The sequence below is a fragment of the Trachypithecus francoisi genome, unplaced genomic scaffold, assembly GCF_009764315.1.
Source record: "Trachypithecus francoisi isolate TF-2019V2 unplaced genomic scaffold, Tfra_2.0 Lachesis_group11, whole genome shotgun sequence".
Taxonomy (NCBI): Eukaryota; Metazoa; Chordata; class Mammalia; order Primates; family Cercopithecidae; genus Trachypithecus; species Trachypithecus francoisi.
The window spans coordinates 110,639,544-110,666,651 of NW_022681456.1; the positions used below are offsets into that span (position 1 = coordinate 110,639,544).

The 27,108-nt window shown below is 36.8% G+C and overlaps 1 protein-coding gene across 1 annotated transcript in view; it reads right to left on the reverse strand.

Annotated features, from left to right (window-relative positions):
• Positions 1–1,501: 1,501 nt before the first annotated feature.
• PDE3A (phosphodiesterase 3A) overlaps positions 1,502–27,108 on the reverse strand; it is a 323,428-nt gene continuing 297,821 nt past the window's right edge. Inside the window, exon 16 of the mRNA XM_033222717.1 lies at positions 1,502–9,368. Within this exon, the coding sequence (XP_033078608.1) occupies positions 9,127–9,368 (242 nt within the window). The 3' untranslated portion in view covers positions 1,502–9,126. The remainder of the gene's footprint in view (positions 9,369–27,108) is intronic.

Below are 27,108 nucleotides of genomic sequence, written 5' to 3' on the forward strand. Positions count from 1 at the left end.
CCCATTATGACCCCTCACACCATGTAATTTAAATTTTCCTTCCTTAAGACTTGTTTTGAGAACATTTAATTGAAGGATGACATTAAAGGTTCAGACTAGATTGCCAAGCAATCATCTCCCTTCCACTCAGAGCCATGGCATGACTGTAAGAGGAAAACCCTGAGAGAGGAGTAAAATACACATCTGAAGAAGAGATAGTCAATCTCGTCTTCTTGTGCTGTGTATAGTTGGAAGTGTGTGTGTGTGTGCGTGTGTGTGAGAGAGAGAAAGTATATGTATATAGAAAGTGTGCATTAACTCAACTGATGTATTTGCCCGAGATAAATAAATATAAATGATAAGTGGAAGGTTTCTTTTGGAGCAGGAAGCTGGAGAGGGTAGTTTCAGGCCAGAGCAAAGGAGGATTTGAAAACACCAGGCTAAGGAGTTGGGATTTGATATCACAGGTAATGGGGAAATAATAGGTGTAGAATGAAGAATCAATTCCTTAGGAAACCTAGCTAGAAATACAACTGTCTATTTTATAGGACTCTAAAGCCGAATGCCAGAAATGTGGGTATTTTGGCTTCGGTGCTATTTGATTAAAGAAAGGACACAACTTAGTTGCAGAAAGTTAGATGATGACTAAATGTGGCTATGAATTCATTGGTGATAGTGAGAAAGATGTGACCGTGAGAATATAAGCCCCATAAGGTTCTTTGGAGACTGTAGGAAGGTCAGTAGATGTCTGTCTCATGACAGAGTAAGTTAGGTACCACACCACCGTATTTGCATATAAGAGGAAAGGATGCCTTCAGAGGACTGGAGGAAGTGGATTGTACAAATACTACATAAATCATCATACCACAGAATTATTTGTATATTATACATTATCTTCACTCATAACATTGACATAGATAATCTATGACATAATTTTAATAATTTCGAGTATATATTTACTATAATATTTATATATTATATATATAAAACCAAGAGGCACTTCCAGTAATTTTGGCAAAAAGGGAGCATCAACATAGTATCTAAGCTAAAAAATAATAAAAATAAACACAATTGATCTAGTTTTTTCTGTACAGATTCTACTTTTTACAAACATTTCTCAGCTACTAAGTCAGTCGCTTAACAATACTTGTGATGGGATGATACTAAGTATTGCTATGTATATTAAATGGAAGATACAGGCGAAAGGATAAGATTTATTTCAATTGCAAAATGATTACTTAAGTTCAAAAGCCTCACTCTTGTTTTTTTAGAAGTTGAAAAATTTGGTAACGTTATTAGTTAGTAAACATATTCCGGTTCCGGTCTGTTGAGAATGGTAAGAATTACATTGTTAAAAATTGTCATGTACAAATGACATCCCTACAGTGTCACTTTGGTTGGCAGTTATTTGAAAATATTGCTTTTCAGAAACAGTAAATTCAGCTAATTAAATACTCTCTGGTTTACAAACATCCTTCAAGGTCAATTTTTGGGTCATATTTATTAAAACTTGCCAATGTCATTTTTTTTTTTTTTTCCTGTCAGGAAGAGGTAATGACTGGTCAGAACAAATGCCTGCAGAAATCAGAGCACATTTTAATACCAAAATGCAAATCAAATTATTCAAACCAACCAAAACCCAAAACACTCTAAATTTAGATTAAAGTTCCTTCAGTCACATATCCTAATATATTATAGACAGCCCGGGAGAATCTCATTTTTATTATTTTGCATTGAGAGCTTCCGAATATTTATAAAAGCACCAATTTTCATTTTGTGACTTGCATGATAGAAATCTTGAGGAAGAAATATCAGGGGTTGGGTGGGTTCAGTGATATTTATTACCAATGCTTATCAACTAACAGATTGTTCTTGTTGGAACAAAAATGGTACGCATTTTTCTGTGAGAATATATTAAGACATAAACTGACAGTCATAAGTGAAAAAAACACCAGTTAAGCAAACATAATATGCTAAAATTCCCATGCAAATATTTTACAGAGTATAAAAAATTTAGTGATTTTTTTAAGCTGATGATGTATTAAGTAAAGACATTAAAACCTCACTAACAGGTAATATATAGATATGTTAGAATTATTAAAGTTAGCAATACTACAATACTAAATTATACTTACAAATAGTTAAAATGAAATCACTGATATAAGATGGAGTTTTGGACCCGTAATCAGTTGGGAATTTTAAAAAGAAAAGGGACAGGGAAACTGCTATCAACCTACACTTTATATGCACAAATAACTATTTATTGAAGTATATATACTTCAAACAACTATTTTTAATTGCACATTTAACATCTGAGTATTTTGCCTTTTTAGGGAGTAAAATTACTGGAAAGAAAATCTTTCTCTTCAAAAGTTATTCAAGTAGCAGTTTTCAAACTAATTCAAGGGCTAATTCACATTGGGAAGCATGTATAAGTGCTCCTTGTCATAAAGGAAGTAATGGTTGAACCGTGTATCTACAAGTCATTTCACTCCAGAGTAACTAAATTGGTCTATATCAAAGATGGAGGGGTGTCCTGTATACCCTGCAAATTTTATGTAGTGTTCATTTCCAATCCACAGCTCTGCTTTTTTTGCTTCTTAGTACCATCGGTTTTACAAGGAAAGCAGGCTTGAGGAACTAGAACTTAAGTCGAAGGCCGTTCTTTCTTTTTATTATGGCAGAGGAGAATTTCTGCTTATTTTTTTGGTTACTAATATTGAGTAAGAGGAGTATAATTGAAGTGAAACCACGCTTTCCTCCTATGAGTTTGTCTCTGTTTTTTCTTCATCTGGTTTTTGTTTTGAAACAGGAAAGGAAAATTATCCTGCTGTACTTTAATTTGAAATAGGAACTTTCAATGACATTGAAATATTAAACCATTAAGGCTTACAAAGTTTTGTTATTAGTTTTTTATTAATGAATTTCAAATTCTAACCTACTATCTGATCATGCTGGGCAGATTAATGCAGTGGCTGTTGTTTGTTGACTGGTCAGTGTTTCATCTGTGAAAGTCACGATGAATAAGGTTTAATTTTTCATAGTAGGAAAGATAAATATTTGGCCTTTTGTTAGAACTTAGTAAAATAAAATATACATTAATAGAACATTTATAACAACACAAAACATAATAAATTGCTGGATAATACACTCCTTTGTCTTATGAAAACTCAGAAGATCTCAGACTACAATTTGTACAAAGTTAAATTACTGACACTAATTTTTATCTAATGCATTTGAATAATTCATAAAACATTTCCCCCATGAGGCTTGTAGAATATTAGAAAAAAAGAATTAAATATTCTTTCTAGTTTTCTGTTATATGATACTAGTTCTTATTATATCAAAGTATTCGGCCTCTGATTATATGAAAATAATCAGTAGTTTACAGTTCTGATTATATGAAAATAGTACCACGGAATGTCGTTTTGTGGGTTTCATTTTAATGGAAAAATTTTAAAATTAAATAACTGTTTCAAGAAAATAAATCAAATTTAAACATTCTTGAGAGTACTTACCTATGGTGATTTATTATTACTCTTTGAAGCATTTTTGGTTACACTGAATTATTTGCATAATTAAAGAACCACTTCTTAATGCGAAGCAATGAGGAAATCATTGCTTCATTGTCAGAACATGAACATGTTCAACATTTTTATCTGTTAGGAGAAGGCTTTTCTTCTGTGCTCCACAACTTTTCAAGGAAGCAGAAACCCAAGGATACCAATGTGTGTCACGTCAATCAACTTTTTAAACATGTGGAGAAAAACTAGGTGTCTCTGGAAAGAAAATGCGGATTCCTTTTAGAGTCTTAAACATATGTCAAAAGCCAATTTTGGTTTCCATTTATACATAATTCCATATACTGTATTTTATGGTCTTACCTACACTAGTTGATACTAGGTCAGTATTTTTGAATCAGCAGGTGAACATTGAGTTCCACTATGGAAATGAAGCCTTAATCTTCAGCAGTTTTGTGTCTTCAAACATATTTTGCTGAATTTTTTTTTTTTTTTTGAGGCAAAGTTTAACTCTTGTTTCACAGGCTGGAGTGCAATGGTACGATCTCAGCTCACCATAACCTCTGAATCCCAGATTCAAGCGATTATCCTGCCTCAGCCTCCCAGGTAGTCGGGATTACACGCATGCACCACCATGCCCGGATAATTTTGTATTTTTAGTAAAGACAGGGTTTCTCCATGTTGGTCAGGCTGGTGTCGAACTCCCGACCTCAGGTGATCCACCTACCTTGGCCTCCCAAAGTGCTGGGATTACAGGCGTGAGCCACCGCGCCCGGACCAAAAGTGTTCATTTTATTTCACCATTGTTAGCCTGCTGTTAGAATGCTTTGCTAGTGGGAACACAAAGAGCAATTCAAGTTAGGTAAAAGCACCATTAGGTAAAGTAAAAGCAAAATTTATTTTAACAAATACAATGTGTAGACAATAGCACACATTGCCTAACATCCATGGTGCATAACATAGACTGGGAAATATGTTACTGTTCTCTGAGCATGGTTCATTGGTGTGAAACATACAAATACGTATAGAAATCTCAATTTAAGTTATATGTAGTTTTAGCTTAACTCATTGTTTGTAGTGTAATTCATTCCCAATAAGAATTTGAATATCTTCCAGATGAACAAATTGATGTGTGAAAAAAGGACCTAAAACTGATATATTTCTTAAAAAGAACAATTTAATTTTGTAATATTCTTTACCTAAAATTTCTGATTTCTTAATCTTAAAATTGAATTTTGTTGAAGATTTAAAAAATGGATTGACAATATCAGCAAATTCATAAAGACACAAATGACCTAGGACAATGGTCATAAAATGTGTTGCTGCTTGTTCGATCAATGAAATAAACACAGTTTGGTTTCAAAGTACATAAATATTTTAGCTTTCAATTATCTGGAATTGAGCTATTAGCATTTGAACTTTTATTGATATTTCTTCCACACATTGGCTAATAATCGCGAAATAAGAGGGATCTTGTTGGTTTTTCTAGACTATGAAAGTTCATAGAACTTTGTTTTATTGGCGTGTTCTAACAGTTTGAAAGGCAGTTTATTTGCAAATGGCATATAAGTCAGGAAAGGCATTAAACTAGAATCAGGGTTAGGATGACAGAAAAGGGCAAGACCCTTATTGAGGTTTCCATTATTATTTTAGAAGTACTATAAATGACGAGGACAATGGAGAGCCCCTTACTGACATGGAAGCACCAAGAATACCTCCCACAGTAGAATATAAATGATTTTTAGATTATTCACTTTTCATTAATCAAGATTTGATAATCACACAATTAGTTCACTTTTATAAATTAATAATTTCAAACTTTAGACTTTATTTATAATGATAATTTTTATATTTTTATTACTTAGAAAATAATTTATATTTTTCCATCATTTAAACAAAGAGTAGGCCTGAGTCTCATGCCTTTTGCACAGCTTTTACCTTCAAAGAAAGTTCTCTGGGTAAGATAGGCAGGGAATATGGGGAAACTGCAAATTAACAGTCTACATACATCTAATATGAACAGTCTGTAAGATATTCTTTTTCTTTAGTTTAACTGGGATTGCAACGGTAAGATTTGTTCTGGTATTCAACCAAAATAGACAGAATTGGGTATTCTGTATTTAGGAAGTAAATACTTTCTTGAACATAATATGAGAAAATTTCTTCATTCATCAGATGAAGACTAATATAGACATATCCCTGTACAGAGCTACTGTCTTCATCTTTTATTGAGAGCCAAACCAGGTCTTATATAAATGCCAAAAAATATTACAGCTAACAAAAGCAAAAGTGGTGCTTTTATCAAGGAAACCAATATTTTAAAGGTTAATCTAGATATATAACTGGAAAGACGTTTATTAGCATGCTGAAAATAACACTGATGGCACTCAGAATATACCTGGTCTTTTACTTAACAGAGAACCATGGCATCCAGGTAACCAGTTCCAACTTTTCCTACCATTGATTTTATGGTTTTCTAAACAATTATCTTTTTCCCTAGGTGGGCTAGAAACTCTTTCATTTGAAAGACCTGAGTTTATTTAATGGCACCTATAAATAGGCTCATATAAAAATGTAGTAAATTGCAACAAATACATTGGCACCACAGGAAGTAAGCTCTGGAGTTGGACGTGAACATAATAATATTGCTGTCACCTAAAAGGGGGAGAACTCTACTGGCAGAAAATGTCCCTTAGCATCCTTTGAGATGTACTGGGTGTGTACAAAAGTCACATACTTGGTGGATCTTCATCCCTTTATTTATCCCAATTGACTTCTAGCTGTAATACTAATTTATTTTTAAAGAAAAATGGATCAATCTTCCTGGATTGATGAACACAGTTCTGGAATGAAGATGTTCTAATCGCTTTGGCCACTATTATTCCTCTTATTTCCTGTACCTTAAAACAAAACAAACAAACAAAACCAGGCAGTTTGCTGAGACTTCCACTGTAGTAGCCAAGATGCCCCGCTAGTTGGACTACACAGCTTTGATGAAACTGCCAACAGACTGCGATGGGTTTCCAACTGTCCTGCCAGTCCACTCCCTCCAAACGTAGCTTTATGTTCAATTAATATTTATGTTAGAGATGGACAGGATTTGGAAGATGGGAAAATATTGGCTTTGTTAAGTAATTAGATGCAAAGGGTATGAGAAGATAAATGCTTTTTTTCCCCTTTCTCTTAATTGCAGTGAAAGGAAAATAGTTAAATTCACTGGCAAAATTTGACTCATAGTAATTTTTGCAAACATAGAGACACACAGGCAAAACTAAGAAAATGAAAACAATTAGGTAAGTTCTAAAAAATGAAGACCTGGTGTTAATTCAGAAATCTATTGAAATATATTTTACTTATTTAGGTAGAGGCTGCATCCACTTGATCCTTTTTACATTTTCCTACTTATTGGAGAATTTGCCTTGAAACCATGTATATTTTTTTGTTGTATTATCTTTGCCTTATTTTTTAAAATGCCATGAATTACTGTAAAATAATGCTTTGAAAGGGGAGAGTACAATATCCATTTATGAGAAACAAAAGTATTTTTAATGTAAACATTCCTTTCTACTACGTCAGAGAAAATAAAAACTGGAAATCACAATCAAGATTTACTTAGAAGCTAAGATTGTTTAGATAATGAGTAGGTCTATATATAGTACTGAAGGAAGAATCATAACCAAACATTGTTGGAAAGAAATGGACACCAACTATAAAAATATGGTATTGGCTAACAGTCTTTCATCTGGGAGATATGGACCCAGAATTCATTCAGTTAGCAAAAGTTACTAGTGAAAAAAACATTCTTTGCAGCATCCTCATTTAATTGGCAAAAAAAAAAAACTATATCAGATTATCATTTAAATTATAATAGGTAGATGATTGACTGTCCATCGACATCCATGCAAATGAATCATCATTCTCTTACTGGGCTTGGAGAGAACTACAATGTATAAAAATGGTGATTAAAGTATAACTTTATAAAAATGTTTCCCTTTTCCTTTTTTTAAAAAAAGAGTTTACTATCTACAGAAACAAAAAAATCTTCATATTTACATCAAGATAACTATCATGACATATATAATAATATGAAATAAAATATTGAAAGTGAGTATCAACTTTTTAAATAGAGGTTTGGCTCACAGCATAAACAAGTGTAGATAACAAACAAACCAAAACAAAACAAACAAAAAGACTTTCAATAATAACCCGATCCTCAAACAATCTCTCTATAATCTCCCCTGCCAGAAGAAGCATGACTGACAATGGGCCAGATTGCCGATGGAGGCTACCCCGACAGCGTGTGGATACCACAACAGGGGTTGTCAGTGGGACCTTTGCCCCTGAAAGACAAACTACAACAGTTGCCAAGAAGCAGGCTCTTCCTACATCAACACAAAAACCCTGGGTTGAAATAATCTCCTTCCTCTCTTGCTATATAACCCGAGTGATTTTTCTGTTTCCTTTTCTTCCTCTACCACACATTTTGCAGCAAATTAAGAAGACACAGGCGATCACGCTGAAGTACAATTTCCCAAGCCTTCTCTGGCATCATTTAGAATTCTAACCTGACTGAAAGACCTGACTCCAGCTCTTCCCTAGGTGTTTATGTATAAAGAATGCCATCCCCTTAAATGGTGATTTGATCTTAGTTGAGTGACATCCATAATCATAGACAGCTCCTATACATTCATTAGGCAAGTAGACTGGAAAATGCCTCAGTCTTCCAGGTTTGAGGCTGGTGATAGAGCTCCTTCAAGTGGTGCATAATAGTAATGTAATACCAAACACGTGGCCCTCTCACTCAGCCCTTCAGTGCCCTCCATCTGCAAAAGGCCCTTTATTTGAAGCTAAATGGAGGAGGGCATTTGGAATGGCTGCTTCCCAAAGACACTCCACAGTGAATTTCCTTCTGTTTGTTCACATATACTCAGTCATTTGCTACAGCTATTCTATGAGTTACTCAAACCACAAAAATCTCTTTACATATGCACACACATGCACACAAGCACCCTTTCAAACCGTTCCCTTCTGTCTCTCTTTCACACGCACACACACACACACACACACACACAGTGTTGGCAGGATGTATCAGAATTCAAATAATGCTCTGGAACTTTCATCCCTCAGTACTAAGAGCAAAAGCTGCTTAGTGGGTAACCTACATTTCCTGCACTGTTTCCTTGCTAAGCCACACCATCTCCTTTGTGATTTGGCTTCCTTTATGATTTATTATATCACAGTGACCACTATATATCTTAATATAAATGTTACTAAATTGTGGAGCCAGCAATCCTGGCCTTCAGTGTGTATGTGTGTGCGTGCATGGGTGTGAATATGTTTTACATATATCTATGTGGGAGCTTATATACACACACACATATATATTCCCTCCTTAAAAAATCCTTAGAAGCTGGTGTTGCAATGTGAAAGCTTCTTTGAGCAAAAAGTTTTTAACAATGTACCTCACTGTAAAAATATACACACAAAATGCGAAGAATCTCAAAATGCGATAGCCATTTGCCCATCTTCTCAAACTTCTACAGTGTTGTGTCTAAATGTTGTGCTGGCTTGAAGAGAGTCTTTGACAAGTCAGTCTGTTTGGAAACACAGCCCATTCTAGCCATGGTCACTGGTCTGGCTTTGGGGTTGGTATGTCCTCCCTTCTTGGTTTCCCTTTCTCTTCTTCTTCTTCCTTGATAGCCTGTATCTGTTCTGAAGAGTGCGATTGAGGGGTCGGGTCCAGGGACTGATTTTCTACACCTGCCAACCGTTGCTCCTCTTCAATGACTTTCTTCCACATCTTGTGGTTCTGTAAGAGGTGCTGAGTTATTTGGCAGTAGATTTTTCTCCTTTTGAAAGTCTTCTTTTCTAAAATAAATAAAATAAAATGCACCAAATTAGACTATTTAGTTGTGTGCTGAGCACACAAATGTTATCTCTTTTAAGATAATTAAGAGGAGTTAATCCGTAACCTTGGTTTGTATATTATAATAATGCAGTTTTGGAGAATGGGGAAGAAAGAGGAAAATGGCAATAATCATTAAAATATCACTCACAAATAACTAGGGATGGTATTTAATATTTGGCAATGTCCAGAGCAAGATTCTGCTTATATCTTGGTATTATTCTCATTACATTCAGGCTCTCAAGGCTTTTTACATAGATCATTGAAATAACTTCTTGTTATGTCTGTCTCTGTCAGTCAATTTAATTCACAAACATCTACAAGACTGATATATTTAAAGATGGTTCTGATGTTCCTCATCTGCTTCATGTGGACTAAAATATTAATTTCAGGCTGGGCACGGTGGCTCAGGCCTGTAATCCCAGCACTTTGGGAGGCTGAGGCGGGCGGATCACAAGGTCAGGAGATTAAGACCATACTGGCTAACACGGTGAAATCCCGTCTCTACTCAAAATACAAAAAATTAGCTGGGTGTGGTGGCGGGCGCCTGTAGTCCCAGGTACTCAGGAGGCTGAGGCAGGAGAATGGTGTGAACCCAGGAGGCGGAGCTTGCAGTAAGCGAAGATCGTGCCACTGCACTCCAGCCTGGGCAGAGAGCAAGACTCTGTCTCAAAAACATAAAATAAAATAAAATAAAATAAAAATCAATTTCAAAATGTAGTTAACTATACTTTACCCTGCTTTTTAAATTTTTAAAACATCTACACTGAACTCATATTTTCAAGCTGGTACTGCCTATCCTTCTGAAATGTTCTTTGCAACCACTGAGAGTATATATCCATTCATTTTTTAAAGACTCCATCAGATTTCACTGAATTCTTCTAAGAAATAACCTCTTTCTTCTAAATTTCTATGTTACTCCATGTATGCCTCCTAGAGTATATACTGTTTCTGTTTTTATTTTTTCCCTTTTGTTCTCCTTATCATTATCTCTTCTTCTGATAACTGTGCATCCAAAATCATTTAGAGAGAACTTTTCCCCCTCCCTTCAATTATGTGGTTCTAGAAAAGGTTATTAAATTCTACTTCCTCACTCACAACCGGTCTACAAAATTGTATCACACTGACTGGCCAATAGTTGCATGGGTGACCCAAGTTGGGCCTGAGTCCTTCCCTGAGATATTTCCCATTTGCACATAATGAATGTGGGTTTGAGAGGTATAATTGGAGATCCTTTCTCCTTTGCTTATGCATCTGGAATGAAGTGAACTTAGAGCTGGCTATAGTTCCAGCCTCATGAAGAAAGCAAGGCTGAAAGAACAAGCTGTTAGGCAGGTGAGGCAGAGACAAAAGCAGGAACAAATAAGCACTGATAATAGCCAACATAGATCATGTGTACATGAATCAATAATGTTCACTTTTTGTATATCCTCATTCCACTGGAATTTTATCACTTGTAACAACAAAAAAAGTTCTACCTTAGTATATCTCCTTTAAGAAACTAATCTTGGGCCAGGCGTGGTGGCTCACGGCTGTAATCCCAGCACTTTGGGAGGTCGAGGCGGGTGGATCATGAGGTCATGAGATCGAGACCATCCTGGCTAAGATAGTAAAACTCCGTCTCTACCAAAAATACAAAAAATTAGCTGGGCGTGGTGGCGGGCACCTGTAGTCCCAGCTACTCGGGAGGCTGAGGCAGGAGAATGGCGTGAACCTGGGAGGTGGAGCTTGCAGTGAGCCAAGATCAGCCACTGCACTCCAGTCTGGGAGACACAGTGAGAGTCCATCTCAAAAAAAAAAAAAAAAAAAAGACACTTATCTTGGCATCTTCAAGATGGTAGGCTAGAGACATCTGGTACTTGCCTCCTCCACAGAGAAGAACCAATGGACTGAGTAGGTAATCAGACTTATCATCTAAAATATAATTTTGAATTCAACAGAGAAATGACAGGAAATACCTAAGATAAGGAAGAAGAAAAACAATTTGTAATATGAATGACAAATTTACTAAAGAGACAGGTATCAAGAAAAGAAAAAAGAGGAACCAAAGAGAAACTCTGGAATGAAGAATTCATTGAAAGAAATACATATACATTCAAAAGTTTTCACAATAGACTAGATCAAGTTGAAGAAAGAATCAGAATTTGAAGATGGGTCTTTTGTCATAACCCAGTCAGATGAACCTTAAAAACATAAAAAATAATAATAATAATGAACAAAGCTTGCATGACATATTTTAATTTTCAGTGTCCCAGAAGGTGAAAAGAAAATGAAAAGGACAGAAAACCTGTTTAACAAAATTATAGGTGAAAACTTCCCAAGTCTAACAGATAGAGATTTAGACATCTAGATGCAGGAAGCTCAGAGAAACTCACAAAAATACAATTCAAGGTCTTCTCCATGGCGCGTTGTAGTCAAACTGTCAAAAGTCAAAGACATAGAGAGTTCTAAAAACAGCAAAAGAAAAGTATCTGGTAACTTACAAGGAAACTTCCATCAAACTAACAGATTTCTCAGCAGAAATCTTTCAGGCCAGAAGATAATGGGATAATATATTCAAACTGCTGAAAGAAAAAACCATATACCCAGCCAAGTTATCCTTCACAAATGAAGGAAAAATAAAGTCTTTTTTCACAGAAGCAAAACTCAGAGAATTAATCACCACTAGACCAGCACTACAAGAAATACCTAAGGGAGGCCTACATGTGAAAGCAAAAGGATGATATCTATCATTATGAAAGCACTTGAAAGTGTAAAACCCACTGGTGGAACAAACACGAATAAGGAAATGAAAGGAATCAAATGTTACCACTACAGAAAACCACCCAAATGCAATGATAATCAGTGAGAGAGAGAGAAAGAAAAAAAGATATACATAACAATTATAAATCAATTCACAAAGTGACGGGAATAAGGACTCAGATATCGATAATCACCTTGAGTGTAAACAGACTAAGATTTCCACTTACAAGACACAGAATGGGTGAACTGATTAAAAAACATGACTTAATTATGTGCTAAGAAACTCATCTCTCCTGTAGAAAGATACAGACTAGAAGTAAAAGAAAAGACAAATATAGACTAGAAGTAAAAGAAAAATATACTTCATGCAAACAAAAACAAATAACAATCAAGAGTAGCTATACTTATGTTAGATGAAACAGAAATTAAGTCAAAACAGTAAAAAGTGGACATAGTCATTATATAATGACAAAGAGATCAATTCAGTAAGAAGATGAGGTAGTTCTAAACATACATGCACTAACACCAGAGCACCCAGATACTAAACCTGATCTTAGCCGAGAGGCTGAGAAGCAATATCGCACCCAGATATATGCAAAGCAAATCTTAATAGATCTAGAGAGAGAGAGAGACACTTCAACATAAAAATAGTTGAGGACTTCAACATCCCACTCTCAGAACTAGACAGCTCATCTAGACAGAAAATTAATAAATAAACATTGGATTTAAACTGCATTTTAGACCAATGGACCTAACAGATATTTACAGAACATTTTGTTGAACAGCTACAGAATACTCATTGTTAGCACATGGAATTATTCTCCAGGATAGGCCAGATGTTAGGACACAAAACAAGTCTCAACACATTTTTTAAAAATCTAAATCATATCAAGTTTCTTGTTAGACCACAATGAATAAAACTAGAAATCAATAACAAGACAAACTTTGGAAACTGTATAAATACAAGAAAATTAGAAAATTTGTTCCTGAAAGACCTTTGGGTTAAAGAGATAATTAAGAAATAAATCAATAAATTTCTTGAAACAAATGAAAATGGAAACAACACAAAGTAGTAGTCAAAGGGAGGTTTAACACAATAAATACCAACAACAAAAAACTAAAAATATTTCAAATAAGCAACCCAATAATGCACCTCAAGGAACTTGAAAAGCAAGAACTAATTAGGCCATGAATTAGTAGAATAAAAGAAAACATAAAGATAAGAAGAGAACTGAATACAATAGAAAATTAAAGACACAATGTATCTAGGAAACAAAAAGTTTGTTTTTTGAAAAGATAAACAAAATGAATAAGTCACTAGGTAGACTAACCAAGAAAAAAGAGAAGGCCTCCAAAAATAAAATCAGAAATGAAAAAGGAGACATTATAATGGATACCATAGAAATACAAAAGATTATCAGAGGTTATGATGAACAAGTATGTGTTAGCAAACTAGAAAACCTAGATGAAATGGATAAATTCCTGGAAACATATACCAAAATTGAATCAGGAAGAAATAGAAAACCTGAACAGACCCATAATAAGTAATCACATTAAATCAACAATAAAGACTCCCAACAACAAAAAGTCCACTACTGGATGACTTTGCATAAAAATGCTTTTTCTTCGTCTATCCTCTCAAGAGATGCGGAAAAAGCATTTGATAAAATTCAACACCACTTCATGATAAAAACTAAAAATACTAGGAAGGAACATGCCTCAACATAATAAACACCACACATAATAAAACTACAGCTAATATCTGAATGTGCAAAGTTGAAAGCCTTTCCTCTAAGAACTGGAAAAGGACAAGATTGCTCACTATCACTGCTGCTATTCAAAATTGTACTAGAAGTCCTACTCAGAGCAATCAGGCATCCAAATTGGAAAAGGGGAAGTTAAATGGTCCCTTTTTGTAGATGATATAGTCCTATATCTAGAAAAACCTACACTCCACCAAAAAACACTTAGATCTGATAAATACACTGAGTAAAGTTGCAGGATACAAAAATTAATATACAAAAAATCAGTAGTATTTCTATACACCAATGATGAATTAGCTGACAAAGAAATTAAGAAGGCAATCCCTTTTACAATAGCTAAAAAAGTAGTAATGAGAAATAACTGTAACCAAGGTAGATAAAGACCTCTACATGGAAAACTACAAAAATCTGATGAAACATGTTGAAGACAACACAAACAAATACAAAGACATTCCATGATCATGGATCTGAAGTACTAACATTTTTAAAATGATTGTTCTACCCAAGCAATGTATAGATTAAATGCAATCTTTATTTAAAAAAAAAGACCAACACATTATTCAAAAAAACAGGAAAAACAATTATAAAATTTCTGTGGAACCAAAAAAGAGCTTGAATAGCCAAAGCAATCCTGAACAAAAAGAACAAAGATGCAGGCATCACACTACCTGACTTCAAAATATACCACAAAGGTATAGTAAACAAAACAGCATGGTATTGGTATAAAAATGGACACATAGACCAAGAAAACAGAGACTCCAGAAATAAATGCATGTACTTATAGTCAACTGATTTATGACAAAGGTGCCAAGAATATATATTGAAAAAAGGACATATTTTTTATTAAGAGGTGCTGGGAAAATTGGATATTCACATGCAGAAGAATGAAACTAGACTCCATTTCTCACCATATACAAAAATGAGCTGAAGACAGATTAAAGACTTAAGTAAGGCCAAAACTATAAAATAGTTAGAAGACAACATAAGGGAAATTCTATAGGACACTGACCTAAGCAAAGATTTTATGATTAAGACCTCGAAAACCCAGGCAACAAAAACAAATATAGACAAACGGGACTAAACTAAAAACTAAAACCCTCTGTACAGCAAAGGAATCAACACAGTGAAGAGAAAATCTATAGAATGGAAGAAAATATATGCAAATTGTTCATATAACAAGAGACTAATATCCAGAATATACAAGAAAATCAAACAACAGTTAAAAAACAAAAACAAAAAATTCTATTAAAAAGTAGGCAAAGACACGAATAGACATTTCTCAAAAGAAGACATAAAAATGGTCAACAGGTATATGAAAAAATGCTCAATATCACTAATCACCAGGAAAATGCAAATCAAAACCACAATGAGATATCACCTTACCCCAGTTAGAATGGCTATTAGTAAAAACAGAAAAACAACAGTTGCTGGCAAGAATGTGGCAAAAAGGGAACTCATAACACTGTAGGAATATAAGTTAGTATAGCCACTATGGAAAACAGTACACAGATTTCTCAAAACCTCAAAAGAGAACAACCATATGATCTAGCAATCTCACCACTGGGCATTTATCAAAAGGAAAAGAAATTAGTATATTAAAAAGACAATTGTACCCCCATATTTATTGCAGCAGTCTTCACAATAGCAAAGGTATGGAATCAACCTAAGTGTCTATCAGCTGATGAATGGATAAAGAAAATGTGATATACATACACAATGGAATAATATTCAGACATAAAAGGAATAAAATCATGTCATTTACAGCATCATTAATGGAACTGGAGATCATTATGTTAAATGAAATAAACCTAGAAAAGAAAGACAAATATCGCATGTTCTCACTCTTATGTGGAAGCTAGAAAAGTTGATCTCATGGAAGTGAGAGTAGAATGACAGACACCAGAGGCTGAGAAGGGTATATGGTTGGGGGTTAGGAGGAATGAAGAGATACTGATTAATTAGTACAGACATACTAGTTAGAATAAATAAGTTCTTATCTTTAATAGCAGAGTAAGGTGACTACTGTTAACAATAATGTATTGCATACTTCCAAATAGTGGGAAGACGGGACTTCCCAACACATAGAAATGATATGGTTGGGTGCAGTGGCTCCTGGCTCATGCCTGTAATCCCAGCACTTTGGGAGGCTGGGGTGGGGGGATCACCTGAGGTTGGAAGTTCAAGACCAGCCTGACCAACACGGAGAAACTCTATTTCTACTAAAAATACAAAAATTGGCTAGGCATGGTGGCATATGCCTGTCCTAGTTACTTGGGGGGCTGACGCAGGAGAATCACTTCAATCCAGGAGGCAGAGCATGCGGTGAGCCGAGAATGCGCCGCTGCACTCCAGCCTGGGCAACAGAGTGAGGGATACTCTAAATATCCTGATTTAATCATTACACATTCGATGTATGTGACAAAATATCAAATGTGCCCCACATAAATATGTACAAATATGTATTGATTAAAAATACAAAAAGTTGCTTATAAGACAGGGAAATGCAAATGAAAACTATGCCTACTTAGAATAGCTAAAATGAAAATGACTCTAAAACATCAAGTGTAGACAAGGAATTTAACAATTAGAAATAATATAGTGCTTATAGGAATATACATTTTTACATCTACTTTGGAAAATTATTCAGTTCTGTCTATTAATCTGAATAAATGAGTACCCTACTTAAAAAATAGAAACTCAAATCTTATTCTCATATATTCCAAACAGTTTCTCCTCTAGACTATAGGGTCTTTGAGGGAGCCTTGGACACACCTGTACAGATCTTACACATCAGCAAATATGCATTTAAAAAAGAAATACATTTTCTTTGACCAAATGATTCAGAGTTTTCAACATGGAAATATTAACAATAATTTTCACAGGATTATATCCTTTGACTGAGGAAAAATAATAAACCCAATTTAAACAGAAAAATATATAAGATATTTTAAAGAAGACTAATGTCAGCATTCACTATTTAGGCTTATAATTCCTTATTTACTTATGAATCACCTGGTGTGTACCAAATGTTGTCCTCAGTTCTAGTGACCCTCTGACAGACAAGATGAATATGATGCTTGCCAGCAGCAGGCTTTTACTCTCGAGGAAAGATAGTGAACAAGCAGGTACAATTACACTGAGTCTTACGGAGTCTTTGAAAGTCAGCAGAAAGGGAGGGAAATGGCTCAGTTGGTACAATATTGTATGAAGGTGGTGGCTGGATTAGGACAGGGGTAATGAAAATGAAGAAAAGTCAATAAATATGAGATATATTTGTATGGTAGAATCAACAGGACTTGGCAACTGATTAGAGGTAGGCAATTAAGAGGGAGGAATCAGAGACAACCCTGTTTTCTGACCTGAGCAGTTGAGCCTGTTGGTAAGATGCACTGAGAAAGGGAAGGTTGAATGAGGAGTAGATTTGAGGGTGTATTAGTCCATTTCACACTGCTGATAAAGACATACCTGAGACTGGGTAATTTTTGAAGAAAAAAAGAGTTTTAATGGACTAAGAGTTCCACATGGCTGGGGAGGTCTCACAAACACGGCAGAAGGCAAAAGGCATGTCTTACATGGCATCAGGCAAAAAGAGAATGAGAGAGCCAAGCAAAAGAGGAAACCTCTTATAAAATCATCAGATCCATGACTTATTCACTACCAGGAGAACAATATGGGGGAAACTGCCTTCATGATTCAAGTGTCTCCCACTGGGTCCTTTCCACAACACATGAGAGTTATTGGAGCTACAATTCAAAATTAGATTTGGGTGAGGACACAGCCAAACCATATCAGAAGAAAATGAATAGAAGTATTCTGAACATGAGGTGTCTGGAAGACCTCTAAGTAGAGAGGTAAAGTAGGCAGCTGGTAGAGAGCTTAGAAGAGAGGTCTGTTCTCTTCCAAGAAACCAGAAGATCATGTAACTCTCAGTACCGTCATCTAAGTGACAATTTTAGACTTGAGCCAAGAGTTCAGAAGTTCAGCTAAGATCCTCCCATTAGACTGAATTTCCCTAGTGTATTAGTTCATTCTCATGCTGCTATAAAAAACTGCCCAAGACTGGGTAATTTATAAAGGAAAGACTCACAGTTCCACAGGGCTGGAGAGGCCTCAGGAAACTTACAATCATGGTGGAAGGGGAAGCAAACATGTCCTTCTTCACATGGTGGCAGGAAAAGAGAAGTGCCAAGCAAAGGGGGAAAAGCCCCTTTTAACCTTTAGATCTCATAAGAACTCATTGTCACAAGAACAGCATGACAATAACCACCCCCATGATTCAATTCTCTCCCATTGGGTCCCTCCCACAACATATGGGGATTATGGAAACTACAATTCAAGATGAGATTTGGGTGGCGACATAGCCAAATCATATTATTCTGCCCCTTACCCCTCCCAAAACTAATATCCTCACATTTTAAAACACAAGCTTGCCTTTCCAAAAGTCCCCCAAAGTCTTAACTCATTCCAGCATTAACCCAAAGTCCAAGTCCAAGGTCTCATCTGAGACAAGGCCAGTCATTTCTGCCTATAAACCTGCAAAATCAAAGGCAAATTAGTTACTTCCCAGATACAAGGGTGGTACAGGCATTGGATAAATACAGTAATTACAAATGGGAGAAATCTGCCAAAACAAAGGGGCTACAGACCCCATGTAAGTCTAAAATTCAATAGGGCAGTCATTATACCTTAAAGTTCAAAAATGATCTCTTTTGACTCCATGTCTCACATCCAGGCCAAACTGATGCAAGCGGTATGCTCCCGCAGCCTTGGGCAGCTTTGCCCCTGTGGCTTTGCAGGGTACAGCACCTCCCCTCCAGCTGCTTTCACAGGCTGGCATTGATGACCTGTGGCTTTTCCAGGTGCACAGTGCAAGCTGCTGGTGGATCTACCATTCTGGGATCTGGAGGACAATGGCTCTCTTCTTACAGCTCCACTAGGCAGTGCACCAGTGGGAACTGTGTGTGGCGGCTCCAACCCCACATTTCCCTTCCATACTGCCCTAGCAGAGGTTGTCCATGAGGGCTCTGCCCCTGTAGCAAACTTCTGCTGGAACATCCAGGCATTTCCATACATCCTCTGTAATCTAAGTAGAGGTTCCTAGACCTCAATACCTATCTTTTGAACACCACAGACCTAACATGATGTGGAAGTTGCCAATGCTTGGGGATTGCACCCTCTGAAGCCATGAACTGAGTTGTACATTGGTCCCTTTCTGCCACGGCTGAAGCAGCTGGGACTCATGGCACCAAGTCCCTAGGCTGCACACAGCAGAGGGTCTGGGACCTGGCCTGTGAAGTCATTTTTTCCTCCTAGGCCTCTGGGTCTATGATAGGAGGGGCTGCTGCTAAGGTCTCTGACATGCCCTGGAGACATTTTCTCCATTGTCTTGGAGATGAACATTTTGCTCCTTGTTACTTATGCAAATTTTCTACAGCCAAGTTGAGTTTCTCCTAAAAAAAAAGGGTTTTTCTTTCCTATCATATCCTCAGCCTGCAAGTTTTCTGAATTTTTATGCTCAGCTTCCCTCTTAAACCTAAGTTCCAATTCCAAACCATGTCTTTCTGAATACATAAAACTGAATGCTTTTAATAGCAACAAAGTCACCTCTTGAGTGCTTTGCTGCTTAGAGATGTCTTTGGCCAGATACCCTAAATCATCTCTCTCAAGTTCAAAGTTTCACAGATCTCTAGGGCTAGGGCAAGATGCCACCAGTCTCTTTGCTAAAACAAAGGGACTACAGGCCCCATGTAAGTCTAAAATTCAATAGGGCAGTCATTACACCTTAAAGTTCAAAACTGATCTCCTTTGACTCCATGAATCAAAGGATTCAGGTCAGGTCAAAATGATGCAAGAGGTGGGCTCCCACAGTCTTGGGCAGCTTTGCCCCTGTGGCTTTGCAGGGTAAGCAAAGCAGGAGTGACTTTTACTCCAGTTCTCAACAAGTTCCTCATCTTCATCTGAGACCACCTCAGCCTGGACTTTATTGTCCATATCACTATCAGCATTTTGGTCAGTGCCGTTCAATAAGTCTCTAGAAGTTTCAAACTTTCCCACATCTTCCTGTCTTCTGAGTCCTCTGTATTAGTCCATTTTCATGCTGCTGATAAAGACATACCCAAGATTGGACAATTTACAAAAGAAATAATTTTATTGGACTTACAGTTTCACATGGCTGGAGAGACCTGACAATCATGGTGGAAGGCAAGGAGGAGCATCCTATAGTCTTGGGCAGCTCTGCCCCTGTGGCTTCACAGGGTACAGCCTCCCTCCTGGCTGCTTTCATGGACTGACATTGAGTGTCTGTGGCTTTTTCAGGCACACGGTACAAGCTGTTGGTGGATCTACCATTCTGGGGTCTGGAGGATAGTGGCTGTCTTCGCACAGTTCCACTAGGCATTGCCCCAGTAGCAACTCTGTGTGGTAGCTCTGACCCTATACTTCCCTTCCGCACTGCCCTAGCAGACGTTCTCCATGAGAGCCCCACCCCTGCAGCAAACTTCTGCCTGAACATCCAAGAATTTCCATACATCCTCTGAAATCTAGGTGGAGGTTCCCAAACCTCAATTCTTGACTTCTGTGTACTCACAGGCTCAACACCATGTGGAAGGTGCCAAGGCTTGAGGCTTCCATCCTCTCAAGAAACATCCCAAGTTGTACCTTGGCCTCTTTCAGTGACAACTGGAGTGGCTGGGATGCAGGTCCCTAGGTCTGCACACTGCTCGGGGACCTTGAACCCAGTCTATGAAATCACTTTTTCCTGCTAGGACCCCAGGCCTGTGATAGGAGGGGCTGCCATGAAGACTTCTGACATATACTGGAGACATTTTCCCCATTGTCTCGGGGATTAACATTTGGCTCCTCATTACTTATGTAAATTTCTGCAGCTGGCTTGCATTTATCCTCAGAAAATGGGATTTTCTTTTCTATTGCATTGCCAGATGGTAAATTTTCTAAATTTTTATGTTCTGCTTCCCTTATAAAACGGAATGCCTTTAAGAGAAGCACCCAAGTCGCCTTTGAATGTTTTGCTGCTTAGAAATTTCTTTCACCAGATACCCTAACTCATCTCTCTCAAGTTCAAAGTTCCACCAATCTCTAGAGCACGGGGATAATGCTGCCAGTCTCTTTGCTAAAATAGAACAAGTGTCACATTTGCTCCAGTTCTCAACAAATTCCTCATCTCCATCTGAGACCACCTCAGCCTGGACTTTATTGTTCATATCACTATCAGCATTTTTTGTCAAAGCCATTCAACAAGTCTCTAGAAAATTCCAAACTTTCCCACATTTTCTTGTTTTCTTCTGAGCCCTCCAAACTGTTACAACCTCTTCCTGTTACCCAGTTCCAAAGTCGTTTCCACATTTGTGATTATCTTTTCAGCAGCATCCCACTCTACCAGTACCAATTTACTGTATTCGTCCATTTTCACGCATCTGACAAAGACATACCTGAGACTGGGCAATTTACAAAGGAAAGAGATTTAATGGAGAACTCACAGTTCCATGCTGCTGGGGAAGCCTCACAATCAAGGGGAAAGGAAAGGAGAAGCAAGTTGTATCTTACATGGATGGCAACATCCAAAAAGAACTTGTGCAAGGGAACTCCTCTTTTTAAAACCATTAGATCTTGTGGGACTTATTCACTATTACAAGAACAGCACAGAAAAGACTTGCCACCATGATGCAATTACCTCCCACCAGGTCCCTTCACAACACATGGGAATTCAAGATTAGATTTAGGTGGAGACACAGCCAAACCATATTACCCTCCAATCTCTAGGAAGTTCCAAACTTTCCTTCATTTTTCTGTCTTCTTCTGAGCCCTCCAAACTGTTCCAACCTCTGCCTGTTACTCTGTTCCAAAGTTGCTTCCACATTTTTGGATATCTTTATAGCAGCACCCCACTTCTGGTACCAACTTACTGTATTAGTCCATTTCACACTGCTATAAAGAACGCCCGAGACTGGGTAGTTCAGAAAGAAAAGAAATTTAATTGACTCAGGGCTATGGAGGCCTCAGGAAATTACAATCATCGTGGAAGGGGAAGTAAGCATCCTTCTTCACTTGGTGGCACAGAGAAGTGCCAAGGAAAGGGGGAAAAGCCCCTTATAAAACCAGCAGATCTTGTGAGAACTCACTCACTAGCATGAGAACAGTAGTATGGGGGTAACTGCCCCTATGGTTTGATTAGTTCCCACCAGGTCCCTCCCATGACACATGGGGATTATGGGAACTACAATTCAAGATGAGAGTTGGGTGGGGACACAGCCAAACCATATCATCTGGTATATAGGCTTTTCTCTTTTCTTTTGTGTATACATAATATCTGTGGAGACCTAGACTTTAGTAAAGCATTTGGTAAAAGTTTACTAAATGAGTAATTTTCTCTCTAGTTTTTGTTTCACATTTCCAGGTAAATGATGAAGTATTGATAAGTGGTAAAATAAAACCAATATGAAAAAGTGGTCTACAGGGAATCCTGATCTAATTGAGACTGCATTAAAGAGTTAATAGTTCAAGCTGGCTATGGTGGATCATGCTGCCTGTAATCTTAGCTACTTGGGAGGCTGAAGCAGGAAGATCACTTGAGGTCAGGGGTTCAAAACCAGCCTGGGAAACATAGTGAGGCCCTGTCTCTACAGAAATAAATGAAGTGAGACTGCTGTCTCTACAAAAGTAAATAAACAATTTAAAAAAAAGTACAAGTTAGCAGGAAGATCAAAAGGGATATTTAGGTCTACTTAATGAGGTAGATATGACTTACTCTGGGAGCAAGAAAAAAAAGAAGAAAAAAAGTATTAATAGCACAATAATGAAACAAAAAAACAAAGCCAATTTCTATAGGTGACAAAGAAACCTGGAGGTCATCTACCAACATCTTTGTGGAAGTGCTAGTCATTCTTTTAACGGTTTTATTACAGTGCACTGCAGACATTTCTTGTACTCTACAGAACAAGAAAATTAATTTTTAAAACACAGTGCAGAAAAAGGACATTAAATTATCTTGAATTAGTTTTGAACCATACAGACACAGAATGACAATTATTAAATTGAATGAGTGCTGAGGGAAATGAACACAGGCAGAGTCAAAAGGAAAAAAAATATATGTATGATAGTCATCATTTCTGCATGAGATAGACTCAAACTAACTGGCAAATACTTTCCAGGACACTTTGGAAACAAAGATCAATTAAGCTCAGAGCTTGCCTTAAAGAGCTTATACTCTCTGTAAGAGAGCACGCCAAGAAGACAAAAACTGAAATACAAGTGCTATGTTTTATGACAGATATATTCTTGTGACCAAGATGGGCTTGCCATTTCTCTCAGTTTGACTCAATGTTAGACTTCTAGACTATAGGACCCTGACCTCCCTCTTGTCAGAGCATTTACTTTAGAAAACCTGAAACAGCAAATTATTTCTCTGTCCCTCTGGAATATAGGTAAATCTTCTCCCAGCCTCTAACTAGCTTTACGATCTTACAAAATAAAATGTAAATTTTAAAATTTAAAAAAGATTTAAATGAAGGAAGGAAGGATGGAAGGAAAGAAGAAAGGTAGGCAAGCAGGCAGGCCTATCTCCTAGTCTCTGTGGGGAGGGAGGAGCCTAACTTTAGTAAGTACCAATTAACAGGTGACTTAATCATACTAGCCAATGCTCCCATAACGTCCTCCAGCACTTTTTCACTAGCTTACAGCAGCATGTAACAATTCTGCCTTTTGCTTCAACAGAGTTCAATCTGTCTCCCCTATTACAGTAGTCTTGAATAAAGCCTTCATTGCCATTTTTAACAAATGTCTGGCGCAATTTATCTTTGATACATCAAACCACGGCAACACAAAAGACTCAAACTGTGGAAAATTAGGTATAATTTTTTTAAAGGACCTGGTACCTGGGCTGGATGTAAGTAATGAGAATTAAATACACTAGTTGAAAAGGGGCTAGCAGTATTCCAAGCAAAGTTTGAAGAACTGGGACACAGGCAAAAGTGTATGGGCCACAGGCTATGACCCCTTATATCAATTCTTCCATTTGAAAGCTTCCTAACAAGGGCAGTAGATATAATTGCAATTTAAATAAATTTGAATTCTTTCTATGAAAGTCAATAAAATACATTAATACATCAGATTTTTAAAAAGCAAATTAAAAATTACCCTTCTACCTCTACTTGTCTATTTCTACTCTGTTTTTGTTATAAATCAAATTCCGTTGAGAAATTCTTAAATGTTAATATACTTTTTAACCTAATCGTTTGAATCAAGAGAGTTGCAGAGGACCCCTGCGTGATGGACAGGTTTGAATCATGGTTACAGCAAACACTCTTCAGTTCAAGGTGATTATTTCATCTTAAAGTTATACACATTGATTGAAGTGCATTCATAGTGAAGAAGCTAACAAAAGCTCAATTTTCCTCTTTTTCCCTTCCAGGGCAGTCCCCCTGAGAGTAGCCGTCCTCTTATTAATACTGTTAAATGTTAGCAATAAACCTCTCTGGAATTATACTGAATAAGAAGGTGACGTAGAAGAAAGTTTGTACCAAATAAATTTGCGTAGATTAGAGTCCGCAGGTGGTCTAAAACATGCCTGTATTGGGAGCCAAATTGTTCAGTACTGGAACCTTTTGAAAGGAGAACAAAGAGCCTTTCATTGCTCAAATTCTAAATGCAGCTTAGTACTTCATTAGAAACCTCTTAGTTCGCTGTAGGAATCTTTCAGATTTAATTATAAGGTGGGATAAAAACCTTCTTTTCCTAGGATACCATATTGAATCATTTTATTCTGTGTTTCCTGGGACATCTCCAAGTTTTACAAACTACAGAACTCATCTGTGCATATTTATTTTTTTCTGAAACCTAAGTATTAGGCAAAGTCAAGGTAACCATTTTAGCCAGTATGAATTCTGAAATCAAAATTACTAAGAACCAAAAGCACTGAAGTTAAAAATTAAGAAACCTAGGTTCCCTTTCTGGTTCTACAACCTTGCAATGTTATTTAAATTTCTGAGCCTTAGTTTAATCTTTTGTAAAGTGAGGCAGCTAAACTGATAAGCATCGATTCCCCCTTCATTTCTAAAGTTCCGTTACTCTATGTGGCCAATATTTAGTAAATACTAACGTTGCTCCATATTTACCATTTTCTTGGTTGTAAAGAAATACTTTAAAGATATTATTTCCAAAGCTACATATCAAATCATTGTGGATGGGATATTTTTAAATTGTAATATAATGTGGTCAGTTAACTTTTGGAAGGCATGAGCAAACAGAACCCCAAAAACTCTCATTCCTGCTTTAGTGAACTTGATAAAAACGGGAAGGTATGACAACCCAATCTTTCAGAACAGAAAGAAATGCAATATGTGGTTGTAGCATTTGCTGCTAAAGGCTAGGTTGACAAGTTGAGCCTGTTAAATCTTCCGGCCTGGGTCCTTCAATTCCCAATGCCTGGATCTATGTGTCCGTATTTTCCATGTGTTTGAGTTCAAATAGCAGTAAGTCAGGGCCCCTGGGAACAAAGCTTTTCCAGAGGCTAAGCCGACAATACCTTCATTCAGTGGAAAAACTGTCTTATTCTTAGTAAGACAGCAAACTACCTGGCTCTTTGAAATGAAAACAAATAAAAAGAGAAAACTAATACATGTTTATTGAGTGAAAAAAATGAATGAATAACCCATGAAATCCAAGTCTTGGTTTCTAGCTCTGAATCCCAAGATCAGTACAAACTTTCTAATGGAAGTCTTTTTATTTGCATCAGATAAATAAAATATAATTACTTTGACAGTAGCATATTGAAGAAAAACAACTTTTATTTTCCCCCATTCTACAAAAAATAATTAACAGGCCAGATCTGACCTAAAGCTCAATTTGCAAAATTCTACCTCATAAGTTCATAATTGATAATGACTTCTTTATGTTTGCTTATGTGTGCCTACAACAAGGTGCTTATATGAGAGTAAAATGGATCAGTATAAGGTTAATCTGCTTACAAGATGGTTGGAATGAACCAAGTTGTGCATTATCCTGACTGTGATAAAAATAGGCACAAAATGATCGGAATGTCTTTCATTGGTTGTATTTTTGGTAAGAACTTTAAGAATATTAAGATGGTACGTTATCTGTAAAGGTAAACAGAAATCACATACTATGTTCTTACAAACACAGGAACAGTATTTGTGTAATGTCATTGTAAGGGTCATGGATTTTTACTAATTATGCTATTAGTCACTGTTTGTTTCATGACAGGATAAATAGGAGAGTAGCTTTAGAGGCATGAATAAAAATGATTTTATTGTTGATTAAGCTAAATAGGTTAGATTGGCCACATGATGCACTCCAGGCAATTACTAGATGTGGTAAGTTGTCGTTGTCACTGTTGCTACTGCCCTGGTCCAAAGACACAGTCATCTCTCACTTGGATAATTTCAACGGTCTCCTAACTGATCCCCCTATGTCTATCCTTGCTCCCTTCCCAACCCCAAGCATATTCTAAATAGAGCAGCTGAAGCAGTCCGGTTAAAATGTAAGTTGAGTCTACTAATGCTTCTGTTCAATACCACTGACGATTTCCCATCTTACTCAAGAGTAAACGCCACAACTCTTACCATGACCTATAGAGTCCTATCTTCCAAGCTCGTCTAGGCTGACTTATTTGTTGTTGCTGTTCTTCTGTGTTGTTTTGTTTTAGGCTTTCAGCACCTGAAACCATGGTTGTTAGTTTCTGTCTCTAGTGATAAGCAGAACAGAGGGATGAGGAAGGGGCTTTACTGGCCCAACCAGAAACAGAAACTAAGAACCCATGACTGTATTCTCTCCCTTGGACAGCTTGGTTCCCGACTGCCTCTGTCCTGCTGCTCCGGCTATCCCAGTTCTCCTGCTGTTCCCTGAACACCCCACCCAATGTACACCTCTGGATGTTTGCATAGGTTGCTTTCTCCTCTCTTTAGAATCCTCTTTCCACATACAGCCCCAGGGAGCACTCCCTTACTTCTTGCAGGTCTTTTCTTTTTCTTTTTACAATCTTTCCCTTGTTTACATCTTTCCTATCACTGGTTATCTTACCTAAAATTTTAACCTATCTCTATAATATTTTATATCTCCTCCTTTTATTTTTACTCTCATATTTCTCAGTATTTATCACTACAGTAAATAATACTGTATCTAACACACTATAGATATACTCACTTGTTCTGTTTATTGTCTACTG